The sequence below is a fragment of the Sciurus vulgaris genome (genome assembly GCF_902686455.1).
Source record: "Sciurus vulgaris genome assembly, chromosome: 2".
In the NCBI taxonomy this organism is placed as follows: domain Eukaryota; kingdom Metazoa; phylum Chordata; class Mammalia; order Rodentia; family Sciuridae; genus Sciurus; species Sciurus vulgaris.
In genome coordinates, this window is record NC_136462.1 from 128810848 (window position 1) to 128838346 (window position 27499).

The following is a 27499-nucleotide window of genomic DNA, read 5'->3' on the forward strand; positions in this document are numbered from 1 at the left end:
AAAAGGTATTTACTTGTCACTTTCTCTGCATGTAATATTGACCGGCACCGCCCTAGTCAAATTTTCACTACTATGAATTCTGAAACGGGAAATGCTGAAAAAGTCAGAAAAAAAAAGTATTCCTGTTCATTCGATAAATGTTTCTTGAACTTCCACCATTTGTGTGGTACTGTGCTGGATGTTGTGAATAGGTAAAAGTAAGTGAAACATGGTCTTCGTTTCCCACTTCCTGGAGGAAGAAAAATGGAGGAGTAACAAAATAGTGACTCAAGTCAGATGAGGGTGAGGGAACTGCTGAGAACGTGCCCAAGATAGATTTACCCTTGGTCCTCCGTAGCCTCGGGTTCTGCATTTGCAGTTTCAAATAACTGGATGGTAAATATTTGGTGGGGGGGGGGATTCCTATGTGTGCTAGACATACACATTTTTTTCTGTCATTTTTCCTTAAACAATACAGTAAAATGACTATTTATTCTTCTGGGGAGAATAAACCAAAATGTGCTTTTAGGGTGACCAAACAAAAAGGACAACCTTAGTTCATCTTTGGGTTGAGATCATGGTGTGATTTAGAGGAATATAGCATCCAGGACTGGAGAAAGGTGGAAAAATTACACACATCTGTAGTTAGTGGGTTGTTAAAAGACAGCATGAAACTATGTTCATATATAAATATGCCATAGTGAATTCCACTTTTCTGTATATCCATAAAGCACCAAACAAAAATAAAGGAGAAAAAAAAAAAAAAAAAAAAAAAAAAAAAACTCAGCAGAGACATTTTTTTAAAGGCAAAATCTTTTTAAACCCATCATTTGTATAGCCAATGTTTGAGGCCTTAAATGAATCTGGTAATGATCCCTGAATGAGAGCATTTGTTGAGATTGCACATTTTTAACTAAAAGAGATGATAAAAGGAGACAGTGGTCAAGCCACAGTTACCTGTGTTTGAAGCTGAATTTTTCCTTCCATGTTTTGCCTTTCATTCAGGCTAAGTGAGGCAGACCTTATGCTGTGTGAGTCATCACCAATAATGGGAATTCTTCTCCCTTTCAAGGCAGTGATGGCCAGTGACTTTGCAGTGCCAAGATTCCGATATCTGGAGAGACTCTTAATTGTCCATGGACATTGGTGCTACTCCCGACTAGCCAACATGGTGCTGTATTTCTTCTACAAAAACACAGTAGGTATTAGACACTGGTCTTTAATAGAGTTTTTTAATTAAAAGGCATGACATTTTTAGAACCATATCTAAATGAGATCTGCAGGCCTCCCCAAGGCCTCTTATAATCCCATCTTCCTTGGCTTCTGGAAATGTCCCCCAGTTATCTAGTCTTGGCCCGGATTTGCATCCTGTAAGCTCAGAAAACCAACTTGTGAGCACATGAGAGAAGCTGCATCTCTGAGAGAGAAAGTCCTGGGAACAAGAAGTCCACATGTGACTTTATAATAGGATTTGTTTAAGTACAAAGCCAGCAGTTTGCACAGGGTCACACAGCTAGTAAGCTGATGAGGCTGTGGTTATCATGGGCCATCTAACTCCTGCTCCCAAGCTCTCAGTCACTCTTGTACATGTGTATCTCAGGAGTGTGCTTCTGTTATAGACACTCTACTTTCTCTAGAGCAGACAGGGAAGATCAAAGAATAAGTAGAAGTGTGCTTGGTAGTCTTGGGATCATAAGGTAGTCTTGGTCACACTATGATTCCCAATATTGAATGGCATTTGTTGGAGACACACCCACCCTGGGCCTGTCAGGGAGTCTCCAGGTCATCCCAGTATAGGTTCAGGTCAAGCAGGAAAGGAGCCACCATATTCTCCTGGGCTTGCAGGGCTGACATGCCCCCTTGTGGCCAGCTCTGTCTATAGCTAAATTGACCCTCCAGTGAAGTCTTACCCAGGCTAGATTGGCTGCAGATAATTCTTTCTCTCTAAGGAGTTGAATACAGCACCCTGCCTGATGCATTTCATGTGAATTTTAATGTTTCATCTTAGTTCCTTCATTAGTAAGTCTTTGGAAAGTTTTCTCCATAGTCCTGCAGGATGGATCACAAGGCTGTCACAGAATCCTGCCCCACTTTTTAAAGATTTCTAGATATTCTGCTAAAAAGTTGCTGGGTTGCTGCTCAGGGCTCCTGCCTCTGAGCTTATGGCTGAGTGTATCAAGACTAAACAAACTCTTGGGACAAAAGACCTTCCAGGTTAGACCCATAAATCTAGCTGTCTATACCTCAAAAATCCGATGTGTAGATTATCTTATAGTCTTCTAAAAAAGAATAAAATAAAATAGGCTAAAAGGTGTATTTTTTCTAATTCCATTTGAAAAATCTACATGCTAACTTTAAGTTGACATCAGCGTACCCTTTGTTAATGTTCTTAATGGTTTGTTCGGGAGGCTGACGCCTACCTTTCCATTCCCTATCCTTTCCCACCCACTCATTCTTGCCTGATTTTCAAAATGTCTCCTAGAAAATGAATACAGATGATCGGAACCAATCAGGGCATATCTAATTAGATAGGTTTGGTCCTGGAAATTAATTCAGATTAGATTCTGCCTGGGACTATAACCCAGGAAAGCTGGTATACTGTTCCTGCCCTTGCTAGTTGATTCCTCCTTTCTGTCTACCCACTGGCATTGAATCCGCAGCACAGTGAGGCCTCAAACAAGCAGTTGCAAACATAGAGGCTCCCAGGAGTGAGCAGGTGTGTGAGGTGGGGTAGGGGGTAGTCCCGCGTCATTTCTGCCATTCATTAGCAGTAGGAACAAAAGCAAGTTACAGGTGCTCCTCAACATATCATGGGGTTACTCTTCCAATAAACTTACTGCAAGTTGAAAATATCCCAATTTAAAAACACATTTAATACTCCTAAGCTACCTAACATCCTAGCTTAGCAGCACAGCACACTGCAGAGCTTCTCCTGTTTCCTCTCATGATCTCATGGCTGATTGGAGCTCCAGCTCAAAGCCACTGCCCAGCATTTTGAGAAGATAGGACCACATATTCCTAGCCCAGGCAAAGATCCAAATTCAAAATTTGAGGTAAGGTTTCTCTTGAATGCATATTGCTTTCTCACCATTTTAAAATTAAAAAAAAAAAAAAAATGCTGCATGCCTATCATCCCAGCAGCTTGGGAGGCTGAGGGAGGAGGATCAAGAATTCAAAGCCAGTCTCAGGGAAAGCAAGGCACTAAACAACTCAGTCAGGTGGAGTTCAATCCCTGGTACCAAAAAAAAAAAAAAAAAAAAAACCTAAATTGAACCATGGTAGGTTTGGACCATCTGTAGTTGCCTTCTTTGGATTTTTTTTTCTGGGGACCCAGGGAGATGGGGCACATTTTGGGAGTTGAGCTAGCTGATCTCTGTTTAATTCCCAATTAAAATTTCTCAGATTGAGAGAATAGCAACAAGAACATAGGCCAAGCCCCTCAACATATTAAATGCAAACAAAAGCCAGAATGGCCACCTAGATGGGCATAGCCCCCAGTCTGCCATGATGAACCAGCCCTTGTTGGAGGACCCAGGGAGGGCAAAGTGGTGGTACCTGTTTCTATTCAGTATAAGATGAAGGGCCTTTATTAACAAGCATTTGTCTCTGTGAGGAGTTCAAGTATAATCACTCTGCTTTCTATCATGAGAGATTCATTAGTTTTAAGAATAATTTAGCCTTCCTTTTCAATAAAGAGCAGAAAAGAAATGTTTCCATGGCAACAGTGGTTTGTGAACAAAGCTCTTTGGTAGTACAGAAAAAAAAAAAAATCTCAATTATCTAAGTACTTTTCTTCCTCTTTTCCTTGACTTCATTTGCTTGTGGATGACTCATTAGGCTGAGCCTGTGGGGGTGAGTGTGAGAGAGTCACCTGTGGGAGGAAGAAAGGGAAGAAAGTCATTGAAAAGTTCCAAGTTTATCTCTTGTTGGCATGGAAGGGGACAGTTACATAGTAAGAAATTTCAATCATTGATTGAAACAGGACTTGGAGGATATGTTTCATCCACATGGACTAGCATTTCTCCTGATCTCACAAAAAGCCACTTTCAGGTCAAAATAAACAAAGCTCAGAGAGGTTATGTGACTGAGTCAAGGTTGAAAGGGTAAATATTTGCAGCTTCAGAACCCAAACTCAGCCTGTGCAGTGCCCAGTAGAGAGTGTTCCTCCATTCTAACATGTTCCCTTTGGGGACCATCTCTGCCCACTGGATCAAGTTGAACAAGTTGGTTTGTTGCTCATACCATGACCAAGGTCAGGTCATTTCACCTCTTGGAACCTGAATTTTCCTTTTCTATAAATGGTCAGAACACCAGCCCTGCTTGAACCTCAAAGAAATTGATGATCCTACTGACATAACAGCCTGTTGCAGGTAAGCACCTACAGTGTGCCAGGCCTTGGTGAGTACTTTAAAAATGCTTTAGGTCCTTCAGTACTCACAATAATGCCATGACTAAATATCATTGGTTATGCCCATATTATGGACAAGGAAACTGAGGCAGAGCAGTGAAACAATCTGCACCAAATAGCACAGCTGCTAATTGTAAGAGTGTTCTGTGTGTTAGTCAGCTTTGCACTACTATAATAAAGTATCTGAGACAAACAACTCATGAGAAGGGTAGATTTATTCTGGATCACAGTTTCAAAAGATTAGGTCCGTAGTCAGTTGACTTGGTTGCTTTGGGCCCATGGCAAGGCAGAACATCATGACGAGAGTACGTTCATGTAGTGAAGGAAGCTACTCACCCCATGGAAACCAGGAAGCAAAAAGAGAAGAAGAGGGGGAACAGGGGTCCCAGTTTCCCCTGCAAGGACATCTTCCCAGCAACCTAGCTTCCTTCCACTAGGCCTGTCTTCTAAAGATTCCACCACCTCCCCATCGCACCACAAGCTGGCAACCAAATCATGAACATATAGGCTATTGGGGGCATTTTAAGATACAAAATATAGTACTTTGCAACCAATAAATTGCTGTGCCCCCCATATTAATGTACTCAGACTACTGAGTCTCAATGATCTAATAATAGTGGAAAAAGAGAAAGGCCCAACTCCCACTTCTACTGAGCATGGGCTTAAGGAGACTGATGTACCTCCCTGGATCTACTTTCCTAGCTGTTTAAGATCAGAGATGGTGCCTATACCACACCCACCAGCAGGGAGCCCAGGGTATAGTCAGGGCTCTGTCCCAGCAGTGAAGCTATTACTGTCATGGCCTTTGCTATTGTGCTGCCCTCAAAACAGGAGTCAGTCATTTCCCCCTGTCCCTCATCAAAAGGGCATGTGACTAAGGAGGGAGGTGAAATCAGAGATGTAGCCCCACGTAGGTTCTGTTTGGAGCATAAACAGAAGACAGTCCTGGGAAGAAGTCACTGGTTTGTAGCTAACTGGCCCTCTTGAAATGTAAGCAGCCCTAGAGCTACCCTGTCAAACCTTGATTTTGTTTTACACTAATGATCTACAATTCTTCACCCCTCACAGGACTGCTCCTGAGAGTTCTAAATTCCCACTGCCAGTCTCATGTTTGAAGGAAAGAGAAGGAGTGGAGGAAGAGTATGAGGGACAGTTAGAGGCAGAAACCAACATCAGGGCTCAAGGATCAGGCTGCCTTTGGAAGAAATTGCTGTCTATCAATAATCTTTAGAGTTAAATTCTGGAGGACCCTTAGATCCCTTGGATGGGAAACTGCAAGGGACAACTAGAGAATCACTTGTCATTCTTTCTTTCTGGATTGCAGATGTTCGTGGGCCTCCTATTTTGGTTCCAGTTTTACTGTGGTTTCTCTGCATCCGCCATGATTGACCAGTGGTATCTAATATTCTTTAATCTACTCTTCTCGTCACTTCCCCAACTTGTGACTGGGGTGCTGGATAAGAATGTGCCAGCCCATGTGCTGCTTTTGAAGCCACAGCTCTATAAGAGTGGCCAGAATAGGGAGGTAAGCTTTCCTGAGTCTCCTGGCCCTTTGCCTCTATGTTCACCTTCCAGAAATGAAAGTCCCCTTTAAATAAATACCCTGCACAAATTGTTAAAATTCTAGAATCCAGCCTATGGAAGGAGAAAAACAGATGTTATCTGTTGAAACCATTGTGCATTGTACTAGTATTGAGTTGCTATAACAAGGTAACCGAGATATTTAACTTATAAAAGAAAAAGGTTATTTATATCATGGAGATTCTAGTCCAAGACAGGGTATAACCATTGCTTTCAGTGGGAGTGCTAGGTAGCAATGGTGGGGAGCACATGGTGGAGTAAACTGCTGACATCAGGAGCCAGAAAGCAAAGAGAAAGAGACTAAGGTACCACCATCCCTTAAAGGACACATGCCAGACCTCCTTCCTAGCCTCACTTCCTAAAGATTCCACCACCTCCCAGTAGTAGCACCCTGCATCAAGCCTTTAATATATGGAACTTTGGGTATATTCAAAATCCAAACCAAAATGTGCATTAAGTGTATTGAGTAAAAACCATCTCTGCCCTAGGTGTTTCCAAAAGTCCAAGGAAAAACCCATCCCAGATCCTTAAATCTAATGACTGAACTTCAAATAGGATTTTTTCTAAAGAATGCCAAAAAAAATTTTTTTGTTGTTTTTAATGTGATTCAATGGGAATCAAGAAGACAGACCCATAGGGAAAACCTTTGAAACACTGAAAGAATAAGCAGATGTAAATATATGTTTGCATCAACACACCACATAATTGACACACTAACAACCAGCTGTTCCAGCCAATCATCAAATAAATCATCTGAATGTTTCTCTGGCAAGATTGCATTCTAGTGTGTAAAAAAGAATGCCATACCCCATTTTTCATACAATAATCTCATTTTCAGAGTTTGTTCACTTACAAGTTAACTTCCCCTGTCCACCTCTATAGTTATTTGATTCCCACTGGGACAGGTTGCACAGTGTTGCAGAGGTTCTGGGTCAGGCAAATGAAGAGGTTCCTGCTTGGCATTTGTTATCACCTTATCTGGCATCAGTCTCCTTGGCCTTTCATGGGGCAGAGGTGATGCAGATTTGTCCTCTGGAGTAAAGTAACCAATAGGAGGATTGTACCCAACACTTTACTTAAGTACTAGTATGTGTTCCTGTCTGAACTTCTATAGTAGGCCAGAGCCCATGCCAGTTACTTGAGGACTTAGTAGGGATAAATGTAAATTTGTTCACCCTGATAATGAAATTTCAGTTTGTCTATATCAAGGTCATTTTGATCTGTGGGTTTAGTTGTCTTAGTCTGCTTGGTGTTACTGTAACAAAACACCTGAGGCAAGCTACTTAATAAGGGAAAGCAACTTATTTGTCCAGGGTTCAAGAGCTGCATCTGATAATGGCTTTGTTGCTGGCAGAGACCTAAAGGAGGGCATGGCATCTCGTGGCAAGAGACAGAGGGCGAATGTGTGGATATGTCTCTTCTGATCTCTCTCCTTTTTAAAAAGCCATCAGCATTCACCCTATCTACCCTTAATCATGTCCCAAAGGTCCCCCTTTAAACACCATAGTTGGGTTAATTTGTTACCATCTTAATAATTCACAATGGGGATCAAATTTCAGTCCATGAACACTTACAGGACACATTCAAATCATTTCCAAATCAGAACAAGAGCTTTTTGATTTTAACATTGGGACACATCCATCGTCTAGTTTTAAAATTTAAGATGTACTTCAAGAAACAACCTCCAGGACTCACCACAAAACCTTGACAAAGTGGAAGGGATAGAAGGGTTCAATCAGGGGAGAATGCCCAGAATTTCAAGTACTCTTCCCACTTGAGGGAAACGTTCCCTAGTAAGATTTAGAAAGCAGTTTCCTCTTTCACTATTGACCTACAACTACTATAGCTTGTGTTCTTGGTATAAAAGATCCCAGTGAGCAACTCTGCTACAAACAGTTCTGCAAGCATTTGGGTAATGGGATTCCATCTACCAACTAGGTCCTTACCTTCCCAAAGTCCTGAAGTAGCAAGATTTTTTATGGTGCTTGGCATTAAGGACTGCAGCATCCTAGGAAACATTATTTGAAGAGATGAGCACTTCTCTATAATCTCCCTGCTTGTTTTTGTGTCCCAGGAATATCGGCCACGTGCCTTCTGGTTAAACATGGTCGATGCTGCCTTCCAGAGCTTGATTTGCTTTTTCATTCCTTACCTGGTAAGTTGACACCCAGCAGAGTTTTCCCCATCTCCTGCATCTGGGGACCCACAGACATGGGATGCTGCTGTCTTTCAGGCCTACTACGACTCGGATGTGGACATGTTTACTTGGGGGACCCCCATCACGGCAATCGCACTGTTCACCTTCCTGCTGCACCTGGGTATTGAAACCAAAACCTGGGTAAGAGTCACAGACATGATCACACCCCAGAGGGGCCCTCATGATGCAGACCCCACACTTCCAGCAGGCTCCATGAGATCTAGGTTTCTTAAGTGGACAGGAGACTGCAAAACCGACCTCACTGTGATGAAAGGAAATGACACTCAGTTGAACCTCTGGCCTAGGCGCTGCCACAGCCCACTGCCCACGCTTCGGAATATTCCTCCTGGCCTTGCTTTCTTATCTTGCCCCTATGTCCTTGTCCCAGGCTGGTCCACAAGTTTCTGAGACTTCACTAAGCCTCACCAGCTACCTATGACAAAGACTCCAATTTTTACGAAGACCTTAGAACATCACCTCCACTCACTGATGACTGTTGGGTTTTCATTGCCACTGTTAAGTTGAAATAAAAGCCCTCTCTTATTTCCCCTTCAGACCTGGCTCAACTGGACAGCTTGTGTCTTCAGTATCTTTTTATTTTTCACTGTGGCTTTGATTTACAATGCTTCCTGTGCAACATGTTACCCTCCATCTAACCCTTATTGGACCATGCAAGCATTACTGGGAGACCCCGTGTTCTACTTGATTTGCCTCATAGCACCTATCACTGCATTGCTACCCAGGTGGGTATTGGAGTTTGTGTCCGAGTCCTGAGTGAGTACATAGAACATGTGCACTGCTGTGCATTTTCCCTGTGTGAGTGAGTCTCAGGAAATGGATACCTGTAGCAGTATCCGACTTTTTTTCTCATTTGCTCTTTCTAGATTGTTTTTCAGAGCCCTCCAGGGGAGCCTTTTCCCAACCCAACTTCAGCTGGCACGCCAGTCAGCCAAGAAATATCCCAAGAAACCTGAAACTACCAAAGAGACCTTAGCTCAGAAACATTTCCCAGGAGACACAAAAACAGAGCTCTCAGAAGGGATGAACACGAGTCCCTTTGAGACCCTCTCCAAGGACTGTGCCTCAGAAGCTTCTCAACACACACAGCAGCCATCCTGCTCCCCAAAGACCAACAGGGAGCCCAGCACAGTGGACATAAGTGTACCATTGAGAGAGGACACCGTGCTGGAGGACCTGGGGGCTCAGGCCCCAGGGTCCTCCAGACCAGACGAGGCTGTTTTGGAAGCATGTCCTGAGAACTCCAAGAGGAAACCCACCAGTTCAAGCCAGGAAGCCCCACTACCATCCCTCTTCAACCTGCCCAGTTTCAGCTCACTCAACTGGATCTCCTCCCTCTCACTGGTCAGTGGGCTGGGAAGTGTCTTACAATTATCCAGAAGTAGTTTACAGATGGACAAGCAGGATGGAGAGTTCCTGTCCACCCCCCCACAGCCAGATCAGGACTTGCATGGCTTACAGGGACAGGCCACAGACTACTTCTAGGATCACCTTCAAGGGACTGCAGCAGACTGCAGTCACAGTGAAGACCTTGAAATGGCCTTTTATATATATATATATGACGTAGGTATTAATATTATTTATGTTTATTATTTGCACAGAAGAATTCTAGGGAGATATATTTTTTAAATGTTTCCAGGGGTAACACAGGAAACAAGAGGTACCAAAAAGAAAGTTTATTTTTTAAAGTTCTAAGTAGAGTATATTGAAAAGAAAAATAAGAGCTTTAACATAAATATATATATATATACATATATATATAAAGTTGAAAGAAGAATGACACTCGAAAAGTGTCTTTGAATTTATTTTTTCATCTCATTTTATAAGAAAAGGCAATATGACTTGTTTTCTTCAACATGCATGACCCTTGCTTTCCCCAAGTATGCTTATGATTAAGCCCAATGAACCTGGGTGGGTGTGGGCATGGATGGCAGTAAGGAGAGGTGATAGAGGGTAGGGCATGTGACCCCCCAAGACAGATTCCTTCACTGGCTTCCAGTTCCACCAACCCAGAAGGGCTGTGGCTCTGCTCCACCCATAAAGGGGAAAGTGAGAACTCAAGAAAAATTCATGTGTGAAGTTCATTCTGATGCTCAATTCAATGCAGGCATTTTATGAAGATCTCCTTGTAGGTATGACAGCCCTATGTAACATTTTGCCTGTTAAGATCATCACAAGCAATAAAAAAAACTTCACTTTGCAAAGAGAGTGTGTCCAGTCACCACTGTCATATGAAGTTATTAGTATATAACTTAATAGAATGTGTTCTGGATACTGCAGGGAACTTCCTTTTAGACACTTTGAAGAAAACAGCTCAGGGACACATTACCCTGTTACTGCACAGCCCCTTACACTTCAGCTCTCCGAACTGATATACCATCAGCACTATCCAAACCCTTCCTGCCAAGAGGCTAGATGTTTTGAGCAATTATCTTCAGGCATTTGTCTGATGAGCCATTATTTCTGTTCCTCTAAAAGAAGAAAAAGAAAGGGGAAAGATACTTTTAAAAATCCAAGAAAATTATACCCAAGTGGGATTCATTTCTGAGCCCTCTATTTCCACTTTTTCAGGCAGTTGTTAATGTAGTGACCACTCTGCTCAGTAATGAAGATATGAAATAAAAGCAGACTGTCCGGTTAAGTTATCAGGACTTCTGGCTCCTGTGGGTGCCTATTGTCAAGCATAGCAATGCAAAAAGATCAAAAGACCTGAGGACAGCAAAATTTGGGGAAGAATGTCTAGTTGTCCAATGAGTGTGATTCATTGCAAGCACCAGAAAACATACCTCCTTCTAGTCAGATTGAAAGAGAAGGCAAGAGCTCACTGTCTGCAGCCTTAGGATGGGCTCCAGGTGATTGGACTCAGCAATCCAAATCCAGGGTGCAATGGTTTGAAAGTATCCTCCAATATTCCTACAGTGCAACTGCGTTGGGAGATGGGGGCTTTGGGGGAGGTTTAGGTCATGAGGCTTCTGGCCTTACAAATGGATTGATGTTTCTATCAAAAGGTTTGTGGGAGTTTGGCTTTCTTTTGTTCTATGTCTTCTGCCATGTTTTCTTGAAGGCAGCAAGAAAAGCCTTTACCAAACACAAGCATCTTGATCTCGAACTTTTCAGCTTCCAGAACTGTGAAAATAAATCTGTTCTTTACAGATTACCTAGTTTCAGGTAATCTGGCTCAGCAATGCAAAATGACTTGAGACACAGGGCTTTTCCCCCTTATCTCTTCCTATAGTTTGTTGTTTTTTTTTTTTTTTTGATTGTTTTGTTTTTTGTTTGTTTGTTTATTTCTGGTCTTTTTTTTTTTGTTTGTTTGTTTTTTGTTTTTGCTGGGAGGGTGGTGGTCAGTTTTGTTCTAAGCCTGAGTTTATTTTTGGTGATGCATTTGTTGGAGTCATCCCAGATCGTACCTGCATATCAGGTACTAGGTGCCTAGTTTCCTTAGCTTCACCCTGTTTAGGTTGCATGGAAACTTAAAACCAGTTACTGCTATTTTGATGGGAGTGTGTCCTTTTGAGGATTCCTTCCTGCAGCTGCCAGAGTGTCTGGGCTGCATGAGTGTATGGACTTTCAGAGGAATATCCAGGTCCTGTTGGATGGGGAGACACAAGGGAGACTGGAGGCAACTTCAGTAGGCAGTGTGGCTGAACCAAAGATGGCAGCAGTCCTCACCCTGCCTTCCCCCTTCCTGATGCCCTTCAATTGTCTTTAGAGCAGCATATATGAAAAGAATCTCCTTAGGAAGGTACACAAAACCACTATTCCCTGAATTAAGCTAATGGCCATTAGCACAAAGTATAAGAAGAACCACAATCATATTAATCTGAGTATCTGAGATTTCAAAATGCCCCCAATTTCAGATATTTTTTCCCTCATAACTGCCTTTTCTACAAATGACATCTTTCCTCTTTAGATACTTCAACTTAGGTGATAGAATGATCCAGGCAGTGACTCTGGGAATATGCATGCCAAAACCAGCTTAAAGACATAAACATTGTAAATGGCATTGGCAGTTAGCTGCTTTGTAGGATGAGGAATATTTGTAGAAATTTACAATAATAATTTAACACAACCAAGTTTGATTCAAATGAACACATATCGGAGTGAATTTTATGATTATCTCCAAAAAAGCACTGGGTAAAATATATTATCAAATACTAATAACAAATCTAAAATCAATGGGAATGGAAAAGACAGTAGAATGAATAGGAGATAACTTTCTTATGTTCATATATGAATACACAACCAGTGTAACTCCATTTCATGTACAACCACAAAAATAGGAAGTAATACTCCACATATGTATGATATGTCAAAATACATTCTACTGTCATGTATAACTAAAAAAGAACAAATTAAAAAAAAAAAAAATCAATGGGAAGGCTGGCTACCTAAGACTGGCTCTGCTCTTGGCAACAAAATATCTGGATTAGTTGTTTGACATTGTTCATCATAGCTTGTTCAAAGTCAAAAGCAATTTAATTTAAATTCTTGGAGGACAGACATTGTGTCCTGTTTGCCTTGTATCTCCAGCACTTTGCAAAGAATCTAGCAGTTTGAATGCATTTGGTGAATATTGAATGAATACAAGAATAAATGGTTAAAAAAAAAAAAACCCAAAAAACTAGAAGAGGTTAAGAAAAATTGCTTGTTACAACTCATTTACTAGGTGATATTTACTAGAAATTCTGGCTAAGGCAAATATGAATTTTTTTATTGAAAACAAATGGGATACATGTTGTTTCCCTTTTTGTACATAGAGTAAATGCATACCATTTCTGTAATCATAAATTTACATAGGGTAATGTTGTTTGATTCATTATGTTATTTTTCTCCTTCCCCCCAACCCTCCCACCCCTCTTTTCCCTCTATACAGTCCTTCCTTCCTCCATTCTTGCCCCGCTTCCTAACCCTAAACCTAAACCTAACCCTAACACTAACCCCTCCCTCCCCCCATTATGTGTCATCATCCACTTATCAGCGAGACCACTCGTCCTTTGGTTTTTTGAGATTGGCTTATCTCGCTTAGCATGATATTCTCCAGTTTCATCCATTTGCCTGCAAATGACATAATTTTATCATTCTTTATGGCAGAGTAATATTCCATTGTGTATATATATATATATATATATATATATATATATATATATATACCATAGTTTCTTTATCCATTCATCAATTGAAGGACATCTAGGTGGGTTCCATAGTCTGGCTATTGTGAATTGAGCAGCTGTGAACATTCATGTGGCTGTATCTCTGTAGTATGCTGATTTTAAGTCCTTTGGGTATAGGCCGAGGAGTGGGATAGCTGGGTCAAATGGTGGTTCCATTCCAAGCTTTCTGAGGAATCTCCACACTGCTTTCCAGAGTGGCTGCACTAATTTGCAGTCCCACCAGCAATGTATGAATGCACGTTTTTCCCCATATCCTCTCCAACACCTATTGTTGCTTGTGTTCTTGATAATCGCCATTCTAATTGGGGTGAGATGGAATCTTAGTGTAGTTTTGATTTGCATTTCTCTTATTACTAAAGATGTTGAACATTTTTTCATATATCTGTTGATTGCTTGTACATCTTCTTCTGTGAAGTGTCTGTTCATTTCCTTAACCCATTTGTTGATTGGGTTATTTGTATTCTTGGTGTAGAGTTTTTGAGTTCTTTATATATTCTGGAAATTAGTGCTCTATCTGAAGTATAAGAGGCAAAGATATTCTCCCACTCTGTAGACTCTCTCTTTGCATTACTGATAGTTTCCTTTGCTGAGAGAAAGCTTTTTAGTTTGAATCTATCCAAGTTGTTGATTCTTGCTTTTATTTCTTGTGCTATGGGAGTTCTGTTAAGGAAGTCTGATCCTAAGCCGACACGTTGAAGATGTGGACCTACTTTTTCTTCTATAAGATGCAGGGTCTCTGGTCTGATTCCGAGGTTCTTGATCCATTTTGAGTTGAGTTTTCTGCAGGGTGAGAGGGGTTTAATTTCATTCTGTTGCATATGGATTTCCAGTTTTCCGAGCACCATTTGTTGAAGAGGCTATCTTTTCTCCATTGCATATTTTTGGCCCCTTTGTCTAATATGAGAAAATTGTATTTATTTGGGTTTGTGTCTGTGTCCTCTATTCTGTACAATTGATCTACCTGTCTATTTTCGTACCAATACCATGCCATTTTTGTTACTATTGCTTTGTAGTAGAGTTGAAGATCTGGTATTGTGATACCCCCTGCTTCGCTCTTTCTACTGAGGATTGCTTTTAGCTATTCTGAGTTTCTTATTCTTCCAGATGAATTTCATAATTGCTTGCTCTATTTCTGTAAGGTACGTCATTGGGATTTTAATTGGAATTGCATTGAATCTGTATAGCACTTTTGGTAGTATGGCCATTTTGACAATATTCTGCCTATCCAAGAACATGGGAGATCTTTCCATCCTCTAAGATTTTCTTTAATTTCTTTCTTTAGTGTTCTGTAGTTCTCATTGTAGAGGTCTTTCACCTCTTTTCTTAGATTGATTCCCAAGTATTTTATTTTATTTTTTGATGCTATTGTGAATGGGGTAGTTTTCCTAATTTCTCTTTCTGAAGATTCATCACTTATGTATAAAAATGCGTTGGATTTATGAGCATTGATCTTGTAACCTGCTACTTTACTGAATTCACTTATGAGTTGTAAAAGTTTTCTGGTGGAATTTCCATGTTCCTCTAAATATATAATCATGTCATCAGCAAACAGGGATAGTTTGAGTTCTTCTTTTCCTATTCGTATCCCTTTAATTTCTTTGGTTTGTCTAATCGCTCTGGCTAGAGTCTCAAGAACGATGTTGAATAGAAGTGGTGAAAGAGGGCATCCCTGCCTTGTTCCAGTTTTCAGGGGGAATGCTTTCAGTTTTTCACCATTTAGAATGATATTAGCCATGGGCTTAGCATAGGTGGCCTTTACAATGTTAAGGAATGTTCCCACTATCCCTATTTTTTCTAGTGTTTTGAGCATGAAGGGGTGCTGTATTTTATCAAATGCTTTTTTTCTGCATCTATCAAAATAATCATGTGATTCTTAACTTTAAGTCTGTTGATATGGTGAATGACGTTTATTGATTTCAGAATGTTGAACCAACCTTGCATCCCTGGGATAAAACCCACTTGATCATGGTGCACTATCTTTTTAATATATTTTTGTATGCGATTTGCTAAAATTATGTTGAGAATTTTTGCGTCGATGTTCATTAAGGATATTGGTCTGAAATTTTCTTTCCTTGATGTGTCTCTGTCTGGTTTAGGTATCAGTGTGATATTGGCTTCATAGAATGAGTTCGGGAGGGTTCCCTCCTCTTCTATTTTATGGAATACTTTGAGAAGTATTGGAATGAGCTCTTCTTTAAATGTTTTGTAGAACTTGGCTGAGAACCCATCTGGTCCCGGACTTTTTTTTTTGTTGGTAGGCTTTTGATGACCTCTTTTATTTCATTGCTTGAAATTGATTTATTTAAGTTGTGTATGTCCTCTTGTTCAGTTTAGGTAATTCATATGTCTCTAGAAACTTGTTGATGTCTTCGAGGTTTTCTGTTTTTTTTTTTTTTTTTTTGAGAGCATAATGTGCAAATATTTATTTTAGTCACTCCTATCTGAAGGTACTTATTTTTCGAGAACAGCAAGGCATTTTAGTATCCACTCTTTCCATTCCTTAAAGGCTTCCACAGGTTTGGGTAAATACACATTATTTTCACGACTATGTTTCGGAGTTGCTCTTGGTGTGTCGGCAGATACATCATCAATCCACCTTACCAGTGCTTTGTATCTTTCTGCAATATTGAAGCCAATAGCACACTGCAACTTGCGTAGACAGATGGGGCAAAGGTTTAGAGGACGAAGGTCCGCTTCCTCCAAGTGGTTGGAGCCTTGCATTAGGCATGTGAGCCACTGGCAGTGTCGCAGTCCAAATATGTGTCCAATCTCATGGGTTAAAGTCTTACAGGATTGCAGCAGCAAAACACTAGTGATTTCAGGAATAAAGTAGTTATCAAAAATGGAATAGTCATTGGAAGATTTTTTCTGAAGCTTCTTCACTGTGCCTTCATAGTGTGAGCTATAGAAATCACTGCCATATCTAGCGAAGCTGAATATCCCCACGCCATCTGTCAAAGAAGCCTGTCCAAAGACAAAATTCCAGGAGTCTCTTGGGTAAAGATCAATCATTGTTACTCCCACAACGCAGAAGGCATCTGCAGGTTTCTTCTTTTTTAAGAACTTCAGGATATGCCCTGCATGAATTTGTAAATTGCGTGTGTGCTCGTTCACTGTAAAAGAACACCGTGTTGCGGAAACAGAAACTGGTTCTAAGAGTTTTACAGTCAAGCCATAGAAGAATGCTTCACAGTAGCCCTTGAGCCATTTAACGTATTCTTCGCTGATAACTCTGGTGTTTCCTAGAGATCCAATGGACAGTATATAAATACTGTGCTGGTTTTCTGTTTTGTTGGAGTATAGATTTTCAAAATAGCTTCTAATTATGTTTTGTATTTCACTTGTGTCTGTAGTGATATTTCCTCGTTCATTCTGAATTTTAGTAATTTGAGTTTTCTCTCTCTCTTTGTTAGTGTGGCTAAGGGTTTATCAATTTTGTTTATTTTTTCAAACAACCAACTCTTTATTTTGTTAATTTTTTCGATATTTTTTTAGTTTCAATTTCATTGATTTCAGCTCTGATTTTAACTATTTCCTGTCTTCTACTACTTTTGGTGTTGGTCTGCTCTTCCTTTTCTAGGGCTTTGAGCTGTAGTGTTAAGTCATTTATTTGTTGATTTCTACTTCTTTTGTTGAATGTGCCCCATGAAATAAATATTCCTCTAAGTACTGCTTTCATAGTGTCCCAGAGATTTTGATATGATGTGTCTTTGTTCTCATTTACTTCTAAGAATTTTTTTATTTCCCTCCTGATGTCTTCTGTTATCCATTCATCATATAATAGCATATTATTTAATCTCCAGGTATTGGAGAAGTTTCTGTTGTTTATTCTGTCATTTCTAATTTCAATCCATTATGATCTGATAGGACACAGGGTAGTATCTCTATCTTCTTGTATTTGCTAACAGTAGCTTTGTGGCATAAGATATGGTCTATTTTAGAGAAGGATCCATGTGCTGCTGAAAAGAAAGTGTATTCGTTCTTTGTTGGATGGTATATTCTATATATGTCGGTTAAGTCTAAATTATTGATTGTGTTATTGAGATCTATGGTTTCTTTATTCAATTTTTGTTTGGACGATCTATCCAGCGGTGAGAGAGGTGTGTTAAAATTGCCTCGTATTATTGTGTTGTGGTCTATTTGATTTCTGGAATTGAGAAGGATTTGTTTGACATACATGGATAAGCCAATGTTCGGGGCATAGATGTTTATGATTGTTATGTCTTGCTGATTTGTGCTTCCCTTAAGCAGTATGTAATGTCCTTCTTTATCCCTTCTGACTAGTTTTAGCTTAAAGTCCACATTATCTGAAATGAGGATGGATACTGCAGCTTTTTTGCTGTGTCCGTGTGCATGGTATGTTTTTTCCCATCCTTTCACCTTTAGTCTATGGGTATCTCTTTGTATGAGATGAGTCTCTTGCAGGCAGCATATTGTTGGATTTTTCTTTTTAATCCAATCTGCCAGTCTGTGTCTTTTGATTGATGAGTTCAGGCCTTTAACATTCAGGGTTATTATTCGATATGATTTGTGTTCCCAGTCATTTGACTCATTTTTGTTTTTTGACATGATTTGGTTTCTCCTTTATTTGGCTATTCCTTTAGTCTATTTCCTCCCGTTGCTGATTTGCATCGTTGTTTTTCATCTCTTCCTCATGGAATATTTTGCTGAGAATGTTCTGTAATGCCAGCTTTCTTTTTGTAAATTCCTTTATCTTTTGTTTGTCATGGAAGGATATTGTTTCATTGTCAAATCTGAAAGTAAGTTTTGCTGGGTATAAGGTTCTTGGTTGGCATCCATTTTCTCTCAGGGCTTGGTAAATGTTGTTCTAGGCCCTTCTAGCTTTTAGGGTCTGGATTGAAAAATCTGCTGATATCCTTATTGGTTTCCCTCTGAATGTAAGTTGATTCTTTTCTCTCGCAGCCTTTAAAATTCTGTCTTTATTTTATATGTTAGATATTTTCATAATTATGTGCCTCGGTGTGGGTCTGTTGTAATTTTGTATATTTGGAGTCCTATAAGCCTCTTGTACTTGGTTTTCCATTTCATTCTTCAGATGTGGGAAATTTTCTGATATTATTTCATTGAATAGATTGTTCATTTCTTTGGTTTGTTTCTCTATGCCTTCCTCAATCCCAATAATTCTTAAATTTGGCCTTTTCATGATATCCCATAATTCTTATAGATTCTGTTCATGATTTCTTACCATCTTCTCTATTTGGTCAATTTTGTTTTCAAGATTAAATATTTTGTCTTCAGTGTCTGAGGTTCTATCTTCCAGGTGTTCTATCCTATTGGTTATGCTTTCTATGGAGTTTTTAACTTGGTTTATTGTTTCCTTCATTTCAAGGATTTCTGTTTGGCTTTTTTTCAGTATCTCTAACTCTTTATTATCTTTTGCTTCCCGTATTTGCTCTTTTAATTGTTCATTGGTGCAATCATTTAATGCCTGCATTTACTCTTTTATCTCTTCTTTCAGTGCCTGCATTTGCTCTTTCATCTCCTCATTTGCTTCCCTGATTGTTTTAATTATGTATGTTTTGAACACTCTTTCTGACATTTCTTCTGCTGTGCTGTCATTGGGTTTTATTGATACAGTATCTAGGGTTGTTTGGGACATTTTCTTCCCTTGTTTTCTCAGATTGGTCAGATATCAGTGGGACTCTGACATATTGCAGATTTCCTCTATTGGCTTATAGTGTCCCTGTAGATTTCCAGTATATCACCTCCCAGCCTTCAGTAGCCTGAAGTCTTGGAGGAACTTGATAATGCAGTGCTTCCAAAGAAAGCTTCCCCTAGCCTGCTACTGGGTCCAGGGCTGGGGGCTGGTTCTGCGTGGAAATCCTCTCACTGGGCAGTCCTGCTCCTAGAAGCTGGCTATAGACAGGGCCTGCCCCCGCCTGAGGGAGCCAGGCTGCTCAGGGCAAGCCTCTCCCTGTCCTGCCTTGGTCCCAGAAGCCACCTGCGGACCAGGGACCGCTGCTGGGTTCAGGATTTGGGGTTGGCTCTGTGGGGAAAAGTTCTCACTGTGCGGTCCTGCTCCAAGAAGCTGGCTGTGAACCCTGCCTGCCACCGGAGGGAGCAGGGCTGCTTGGGGAAGTCTCTAGCTGCCCTGCCCTGGTCCCAGAAGCTGCCTGCGGCCAGGCCACCGCTGGGTCCAGGGCTTGGGGTTGGCTCTGTGCGGAAAAGCTCTCACTGGACGGGCCTGCTCTGAGAACCTGGCTGTGGACCCCGACTGCCGCTGGAGGGAGCAGGGCTGCTTGGGGAAGTCTCTTGCTGCCCTGCCTTGGTCCCAGAAGCTGTCTGCGGCCCGCCCGCTGGGTCCGGGGCTTGGTGTTGGCTCTCTGCAGGAAAGCTCTCACTGGGCGGGCCAGCTCCGAGGAGCTGGGTGTAGATCACGCCTGCCACAGGAGGGAGCGGGGCTGCTTGGGGAAGTCTCTCACTGCCCTGCCCTGCTCCGAGAAGCTGTCCCCTGTCCGGGCCTCCCGCCCTGGCCGAGCTTCACCCAGCGGGGAGACTCACCCCGCAGCTGTATGTTGGCCGGAGTCTCTCAATACCTCTCCTTCTTGAATCCTGAGTTCTGGAGCAACGGGAGATGCAGTCACCCTCTAGTCCGCCATCTTGGGTCCAAATATGAATTTTTTAAAAGAATCAATATTAGAATGTCAGAGACTAAAATTACCATTACTTATACATGATATGATTGTGTACCTGGAAAATTCAAATGAATAAACCAAAAGACTCAAAATTAATGAGAGGAGAAAATAAATTGACCCATTATAAGGGAAACAAACCATAGCTTTTCTGTAGAGCAATGGCAAAGCAGAGGCCTGGAAAGATCTCATTCACCAATACAATACCAATGCCAACAAAAACTAACATATTGAAGAAGAATCTTAATACATATAAAGGCATTTCACCAATGTTTAGGATGTTAATCCAACCAAGTCTTAATTATAAAAATGTGCCTTATTTTTAAGTTAGGAAATAAATATTGTAAAGGTGTTGCATTCCCAAACTGTTTCAGTAGCTTTTATTATTTTCTCTATTTTTTCTCTTTTGTTTTTTCTGTGCTTAGGTGTTTCTGAAATAAACAGAATTGTTTTTGAGTTTAACTGGAAGCATATACAAGAATAAAACATCAAAGAAAATCCCCTAAAGTAAAAGTCATTGAGGGAACACTTCTATTTTATAGAATGAAGTGTTGTCCAATTCTAGAATTAAACATAAATCTAATTAAGATCATTTTTACAGTAAATATTTTATGAAGTGCTAATACTTAAAATAGTGTGCAATTCATTCAAGAAAGACTGCATAATCAGAAAAGATGATGTATCATTTTACATATGAGAATTGCATTTATGTTTAATGAAAGAACCAAGAATCAGAAATATTAACAAACTCACATGGATAACTGGCCAATAATATAGAAAAATAATTCACTCACATTTATCATAAAGTCCAAATAAGTTAATATTTTAAATTTGAAATAAAAAGCCATAGCATAACTAGAAGAGATTATAATCAAATATACTCAGACTTGTGGAGAAGATGGAAAGCCCTGGGCACTTGGGACAACTCCTAGTGTATTGTCAACCTTGGGCTTATGCTTCCCATAGACAATTAACTGTGCCCCAGAGCTCTTGCCTCAACCTTCTTGGCACCATCTTTGCCCCCTTTGAAATTGGTCACCCTGTTCCATATTATTATCATCTGGACCTATCAATCAGAGCCTGGGAGACTGCTCCTGCAAATCCCTTCAGCTTCACAATGCAGTGAAGCATAAAGAGCTATGGCCATGGTTTTGCTTGGGCCCTAGAGTCCCACCAATCAGTCCCAGAGTGGGGACTTTGTGGAGGAAATCAACAGGGAAGATGGTTCTCCCACCAAGAAATGATAGCCAAAACCCCAAAAGAGGAAAGACATTTGCACTAAAAATACTTCAAATATTCTGAACATTAAATGATAATCAAAACTAAAAGGCCAAACCCTTAGGGAAAAGTGTCATGCATATGGAAAAGAGTTGTGTGGTTCAAATAACCGCTATGAATCAATAAAGCAAATATCAACTCACTTTTTGGCTAAAAACTGATAAAATGAGCACTGATACTGTTGGAGTGGGAACTAGGCTTCTAGACAGAAATTTGTCAATATAGAACAAAATATCTTGAACATACTCATTCTCCTTGACCCAGTAATTCCACTTGGGGACTAAATCAGAAGAAAATAATCATGACGATTTAAAATGTTCTTTTATTTTTGGTACCAAGGATTGAACTCAGGGGCACTCGACCACAGAGCCACATCCCCAGCCTTATTTTGTATTTTATTTAGATACAGGGTCTTGCCAAGTTGCTTAGGGCCTCCTTTTTGCTGAGACTGGTTTTGAACTTGCAATCTTCCTGGCTCAGCCTCCCAAGATGCTGGGATTATGGGCATGCACCACTGTGCCCGGCTTAAAGGTTCTTTATCTCACATGTAGTGGTGAAAATTTGGAAATAATTTGAGTGAATATCTAAAGTTATAGTAGTAATTTCAAGAAATATCAGAGATACTGTAGATCCAAAATTATCATCCATTGAGGGAAACATAAGGGAAGAACTTCTTCATGATAAAGATTAGACAAAATTTACTTTATGTTTAATCCGTCAAAACATAGTTGACTGCCTAACGGAAAGCCTGGTACACGTTACACTCTGAGTACATATCTGCTGAGCTAAGATATGAGCCCCTTACATAGTGTATACAGGATGTGAGGGTAATGGGTATGTCACTCTATTAAAACCACACCAGAAGATACTTCAATTTAAACTGGATGCCTGTGTGGGTCTATTGAGTACATTGGATCTAATGTTCTTTTGTGGGTTTTTGTTTTTTTTTTTCAATCTCTATCAACATTTGATTTTGGATCCTAATCATTGAAAAACAGCATGGTGGAAACTAGATATGAGAGTGTCACAAATTAGATCTCTGGTTAACCCTTGAGCAACTGTGAACCCCCAAATTGTTGTTACCTTCTCTTTGGAATCTTTTCCCCCAGTTGGAAAATTAGTCCAAGTAAATAATGAAGTATTTTAGTTCGAGGATTCTACTCTTTTAGGATAGGTCATTCTAGTTAGAAGAGTAAAATGCATGGTAAAAAAGTTGAGGGGCTGAGAGTGTCACTCCCGGATAAAGCATTTGCCTAGCATGCCTGGGACCCTGGGTTCCATCCATGATAAAACACATACAAAAAGTAAAAATAAAAGCTCCCATCAGAGATGCTATAAAATGCCACTCAGATAGGAAATTCCCCTAGGCTAGTCAGACTGCCTTCCCAAGCTGACCTTTTCTCCTTGCTTTTCAATGCTCCTCTTGATTTATATAGGTATATCATGGCCTCGGTTCTGAACAATCCAGAAGGGTTGTCCAGCTCAGAGCTCCTGCAAGAATCAGCCAAGTCTTTTGTTATGACATCATCACTTGCAAAGTGATGCTACTCAGTCTTGCTTCCTTCATGCTTCCTCAGGGGTTGTCCCCAAGGGGCATTTCCCAGGAATCTTTCTATACACAAATTTCTACAGAGTCCACTTTCTGGGGCTCATGACCTAAAAGAGCTTCAAAGTCAAAGGCCAATTGCACTGGAAAAAGCCAGGGTATGACTTTTTCTGACTTAAATCATTCTCACATAAACATCAAAATATTTATAAGACGTATAAATGAAAAATTTAATGTAGAATCTTAAGGTCTATCTGTATTGTAAAGGAAATATCTCAGTATACTTTTATATTAAAATTGGTCCCTGCTCTCCTGAATGTATTGTCTATAAGTAAAATTCAACTTCTCTTAACAATTTTCTAAAACATTTAGGTCACATTGGTCTGTCTAATCGCTCTGTGCCGGTAGCACTCCAGCATTATGGATCCACATCTGCGTGAGACTTCAGAATCCTAGAAATATCTCCTCTTTAGGTGCATTCCATCCATCTCTCCTCAGCAAGAAGTGTGCTCTCACCTCTGATACACAGACACCCAGAGTCTCACTCTCTTTATGAGCTGCACCACTTTCTTCCTTGTGCTCAAGCATGCCTGTCTTCTTCCCCAGAGGATTAACTCCTTGAGCATAGAGCCTGTAATTCACCTGAGTAACTCATTTAATAATGATTTAATGAATCATTGTTATCCCAAATTAGCTGGGCTGTCCATGTTATGCATCACTAGAAGAATAAGCCACCCTTACTGGCTTGACTTAACTTCTGGTATACTCCAGCTCTCAAAAATCTTGTGTTCTCCTTGTATTGGAGAAGTAAGTTCTCTATGGTTTGGATAAATGTCCCCTCAAGGTAGGTCCATGTGTTAAAGGCTTTTCTTAGAGTGGTGTGGTTGGAAGTGATGGAGATTTCAGGAGGTGGGGCCTAGTAGCAAGTCCTTAGGTCACTAGAAGTGTGCTCCTTTCTCTTCTATCTTTTGCTTCCTGGCTTATGAGCTAAATTCCTCCATGTGTTCCCCACCATTGCCATCCAGCACCCCTACCAGAAACCCAAAGCAATGGGACTGCCAATCTCAGACTGAAATAAAAAAGTGGAAGAAGGGGGAAGCTAGTTCTCGCTTGCACACTCCCTTCCCAAGGTGGTGTGGTTTTCTGCTGCTGTCGCCCATGGATATCAGAACCCAGGTCCTTCAGCTACTGAATGAGAACTTCACCAGTGGCTCTCCATAGGGCTTTCATGCCCTTAGCCTCAGACTAGGGTTGCATCATTGGCTTCTCTCATCTTGAGTCTCTTGCTTCTTAGACTGAGCAACTACTGATTTTCCTGGCTCTCCAGCCTGCAAATGATCTTCAGAAACTTTATAGTCTCTGATCATTTGAGCCATTCTAATAAATCCCATTTTATTATATATATTCCGTTGGTTCTGTTTCTCTGAAGAACCCTGACTAATGCAAAGTCCTTAAATTTATGTTCACTTCATGTTGAACTTACTTGGCACTATGACCATATTTTCCCAAATGGAGATGAGGATCCTCACTCATTGCATTGTATTCAATACAATATTTGGAGTGAGAATTATAGGGAAAATCATGGGGCCATAGTCCACTAAAACTAAAAATAAAATATTATAATGCTAAGAGGCATCTTTTTAAAAAAATAGAAAATAAACTGAAAAATCTCAAAATTGTTTGATTCATGTATCTCTTCACATAAAGGTAGCAGGGGAAGGAACAAAGGAACAAGGAATAGATGGACAGAAAACAAAGAAATAGAAAGATGGTTGACTTAAATCAATCATGTCAACAATAACATTAGATGTAAGTAAACCAAAATCTTTAATTAAAAGACAAATATTTTCAAAGTCAGAAGGATAAGGGTCATATGCTTTTTCTCATATGTGAAAGCTAGAGAGGATAAAGGAGAACAAAGTTGGGGGTGGATCTCCTAAAAATCAAAGGAGATGAGGAAAGGGACCAAGTGGTGGGAGGTTGTGGGGAAGGAGGAAATGCTGGGGAGTGATATTAGCCAAATTATGTTGTTATATGAATATGTGAAAACAAATCCCATCAATATGTACAACTGTAATGCACAAAAAAATAATGTGAACAATTTTTTTTAAAAGACAAATATTTTGAAAATGGATTAAAAGAAATAAAAAGATCCAACTATATGCCTATAAAGACACAAGACAGGTTGAAAGTAAAAGAATGAAAAACAATACAAAATATAAGAAATACATATAAGAAAAGTGACAATTATATTAATATCAGACAAAGTAGACTTTAAGACATAAAGAGGGACCTTACCTGATGATAAAGACAGTTTCTCATGAGAGCATAACAATCTTGAATGGTATGCATCTAATAACAAAACTTTGAAATACACAGAACTAAAACTAATGGAAGGAAGAAATAGAAAAATCACAAATATAGTCAGATCCTCTCAGCAATTTGTAGAACAGGGGAAAAAAGTAGACATACAATTTGGAAGATAATAAGCAGTTTCTATGCTTGTGACTGGAAAAAAACAGATGTAGTTTTAAGTGTGCATGGCCGCATATCTTTGGACATCACTGTAGACAGAACTAGCCTTCCGATAGAAGCAGATTTGGCCAAGCAAGGCCAGGAAGAATGGAGGCTGGTAGTGTGCAGGCAGAGGAGCAGGAAGTGAGACGCTGAAGAGAGCAGCAAGCACAGAAAAATGTCTGACTCTCGCTGGCTCTGCCCTGTCCTCACCTGTGCCTCCCGGAAGGGAACCGGTGGACTCCCTGGGTCTGATGCCTGAGCCCCGCTGGCAGTGTGCCAGCCACAGTACTGCAACTCAGTTTCACCCTTGTCCTGCTTTTTTTTGCACCTCTGTTGAACAATCCTTATTCAGACCTGTTCCCTCAGAGGTATAAAGACTTTCCTTCAGTGATCACCCCTCATTGTATCAAAACCACATCTAGGGCAGACTTCTTACTCCCATCTAGATACATTGTAGGGCATGAAATCAAATTTGTCGCCTTTTCCCTTTCTTTTCTGTTCCTTTCCTTTAGTGAAAGGTCATCTGCATTAGCAATGGGGAATACAACCGTGTCTGATCCCCTCCCTCCCAGTCCCTCCTGTCATTTGGTCTCAGAATGGAAACCATTTCCACTAAGGACCCTCTACCCTGTACGAGCTGTGCCTCTCTGTTGTATGGATTGTTATTTCACGAGCCCTTATGGTGTTCCAGAATGATCTGCATGGTATGGTTCCTTTTTGATCTTACCCTAGTCCTAACACAATGTCAATTGGATATCATTTTGTGTAGTGTTTTTTTTTTCTCTTCAGTTTTTAAAATTTTATTTGGTACTGCATTATAGTTGTACATAACAGTGAGGTTCATTTTGACATATTCATAAATGCATGTAACATACTTTTCTCAATTTCAGTCAGTGGTACTACCCATTTCCCTCTTTTCTTCCCTCCCCCAATCCCCTTTTTGCTACTTTAGTTATCTTCTTGCTATTTATTTATTTTTAGTTGATGCATTATAGTTTATTGAATGAATCCCTTCTTGTGTTTGTATTTAAAGCATGAAACCTCTTTTGATCATTTGAAATTAGTTTATACCTAACTTGAGGCAAGTGTTTTGGATCAATCAAAGTGACAAACGTGTTTTCAGAACATTTGCAATGGCCTTGCTTTCCTCTGGTTCTCATTAATAAGACCACAGCTGGAGACCTTGCTGGAAAGCTTTTGACTTGGTTCACACACCATATGGCATAAATAAAACCCTCCTTAACCAAGCCCAGTCCAAACTGGTACATAATGTAACTCCAACTTTGCCAGGAGAACCATCGGTTGCTTTTATAAATTACCTAAGCTGCATGCTTACAGACACCCACAATGGATCATGACAGAGTTTAGTCACCTCCTTACCCAGGGCAAATTTCAAATAACTCTCTTGTTTTTTGTTTTTTGTTTGTTTGTTTTTGTTTGTTTGTTTGTTTGTTTTTTTATAATTAGCTTTTTCAGTTCTTGGTTAAACCAGCACAGAAGCCCTAGATTGCTCACTGAATGGAAAGCCTTTCTGGTTTCTACAAGAGGGGCCAAGGAAGTGACCATGCTCAGGGCATGACAGACTTCTAATTTCCTTTCACTGTTCAGCAAGATTACCTTCTATAACACCCTGGGCAAATGAGATTTTTTTTAACCAAATAAATAAGTATTTCTTGGCTCAAAACTTATTTTTGAAGGGGTTATCTTTTAGTTTTATGGATTTTTGATCCTACATTTCAGAGTTAAGTGACAAAAAAGTAGTGAATAATCCAAGATATACCAGCTACACTGCTCCAGCAAAGAATCCACATACAGAGAAATACAAAAAGGTTCTGGGCAGCCAGGAATCATCTCATTTACACTTGTGGAACCATGGATTTTTAAAGAGACCTGGTCAGGGCCACAGTCACTGAATAAAACAACAGTGGGGATTGTGGACAATCTAACTGTTTAATTTGAGCTAAGCAGTCATTTATTATAATCAGAAGTCCATGCATAGGGTGGGCAGCTGCGGTTTGTGGATATGTTGCCCCAACTTCTTTCTCTTCCTGGGTTCCCCTCTATACATGAGATCAGCACCTGTAATGAAGGACCCACTCTCAGGCCTTATGGGTGTAAATGGCTTCACTGGTCACTCTGTTTGGAAAC

At 40.2% G+C, this 27499-nt stretch overlaps 2 protein-coding genes across 5 annotated transcripts in view; one reads left to right on the plus strand and one right to left on the minus strand.

The window, feature by feature from the left end:
- ATP10A (ATPase phospholipid transporting 10A (putative)) overlaps positions 1–10387 on the plus strand; it is a 171569-nt gene extending 161182 nt beyond the window's left edge. Inside the window, exons 16-21 of one of the 4 annotated variants that reach the window (XM_079128429.1) lie at positions 1052–1177; positions 5712–5912; positions 8043–8123; positions 8202–8306; positions 8721–8908; positions 9050–10387. In XM_079128429.1, the coding sequence (XP_078984555.1) occupies positions 1052–1177; positions 5712–5912; positions 8043–8123; positions 8202–8306; positions 8721–8908; positions 9050–9668 (1320 nt within the window). In that variant the 3' untranslated portion in view covers positions 9669–10387. The other 3 variants (XM_079128430.1, XM_079128431.1, XM_079128432.1) reach the window with 3 other exon arrangements.
- Positions 10388–15765: 5378 nt separating this feature from the next.
- On the minus strand, positions 15766–24333 carry LOC306653710 (archaemetzincin-2-like; the record flags this gene model as incomplete). The annotated part of the gene is made up of 2 exons (XM_079126689.1): positions 15766–16641; positions 24318–24333. The coding sequence occupies 2 exons, from the start codon at positions 24331–24333 to the stop codon at positions 15809–15811; spliced, it is 849 nt and encodes a 282-aa protein (XP_078982815.1). The 3' UTR covers positions 15766–15808.
- Positions 24334–27499: the final 3166 nt, after the last annotated feature.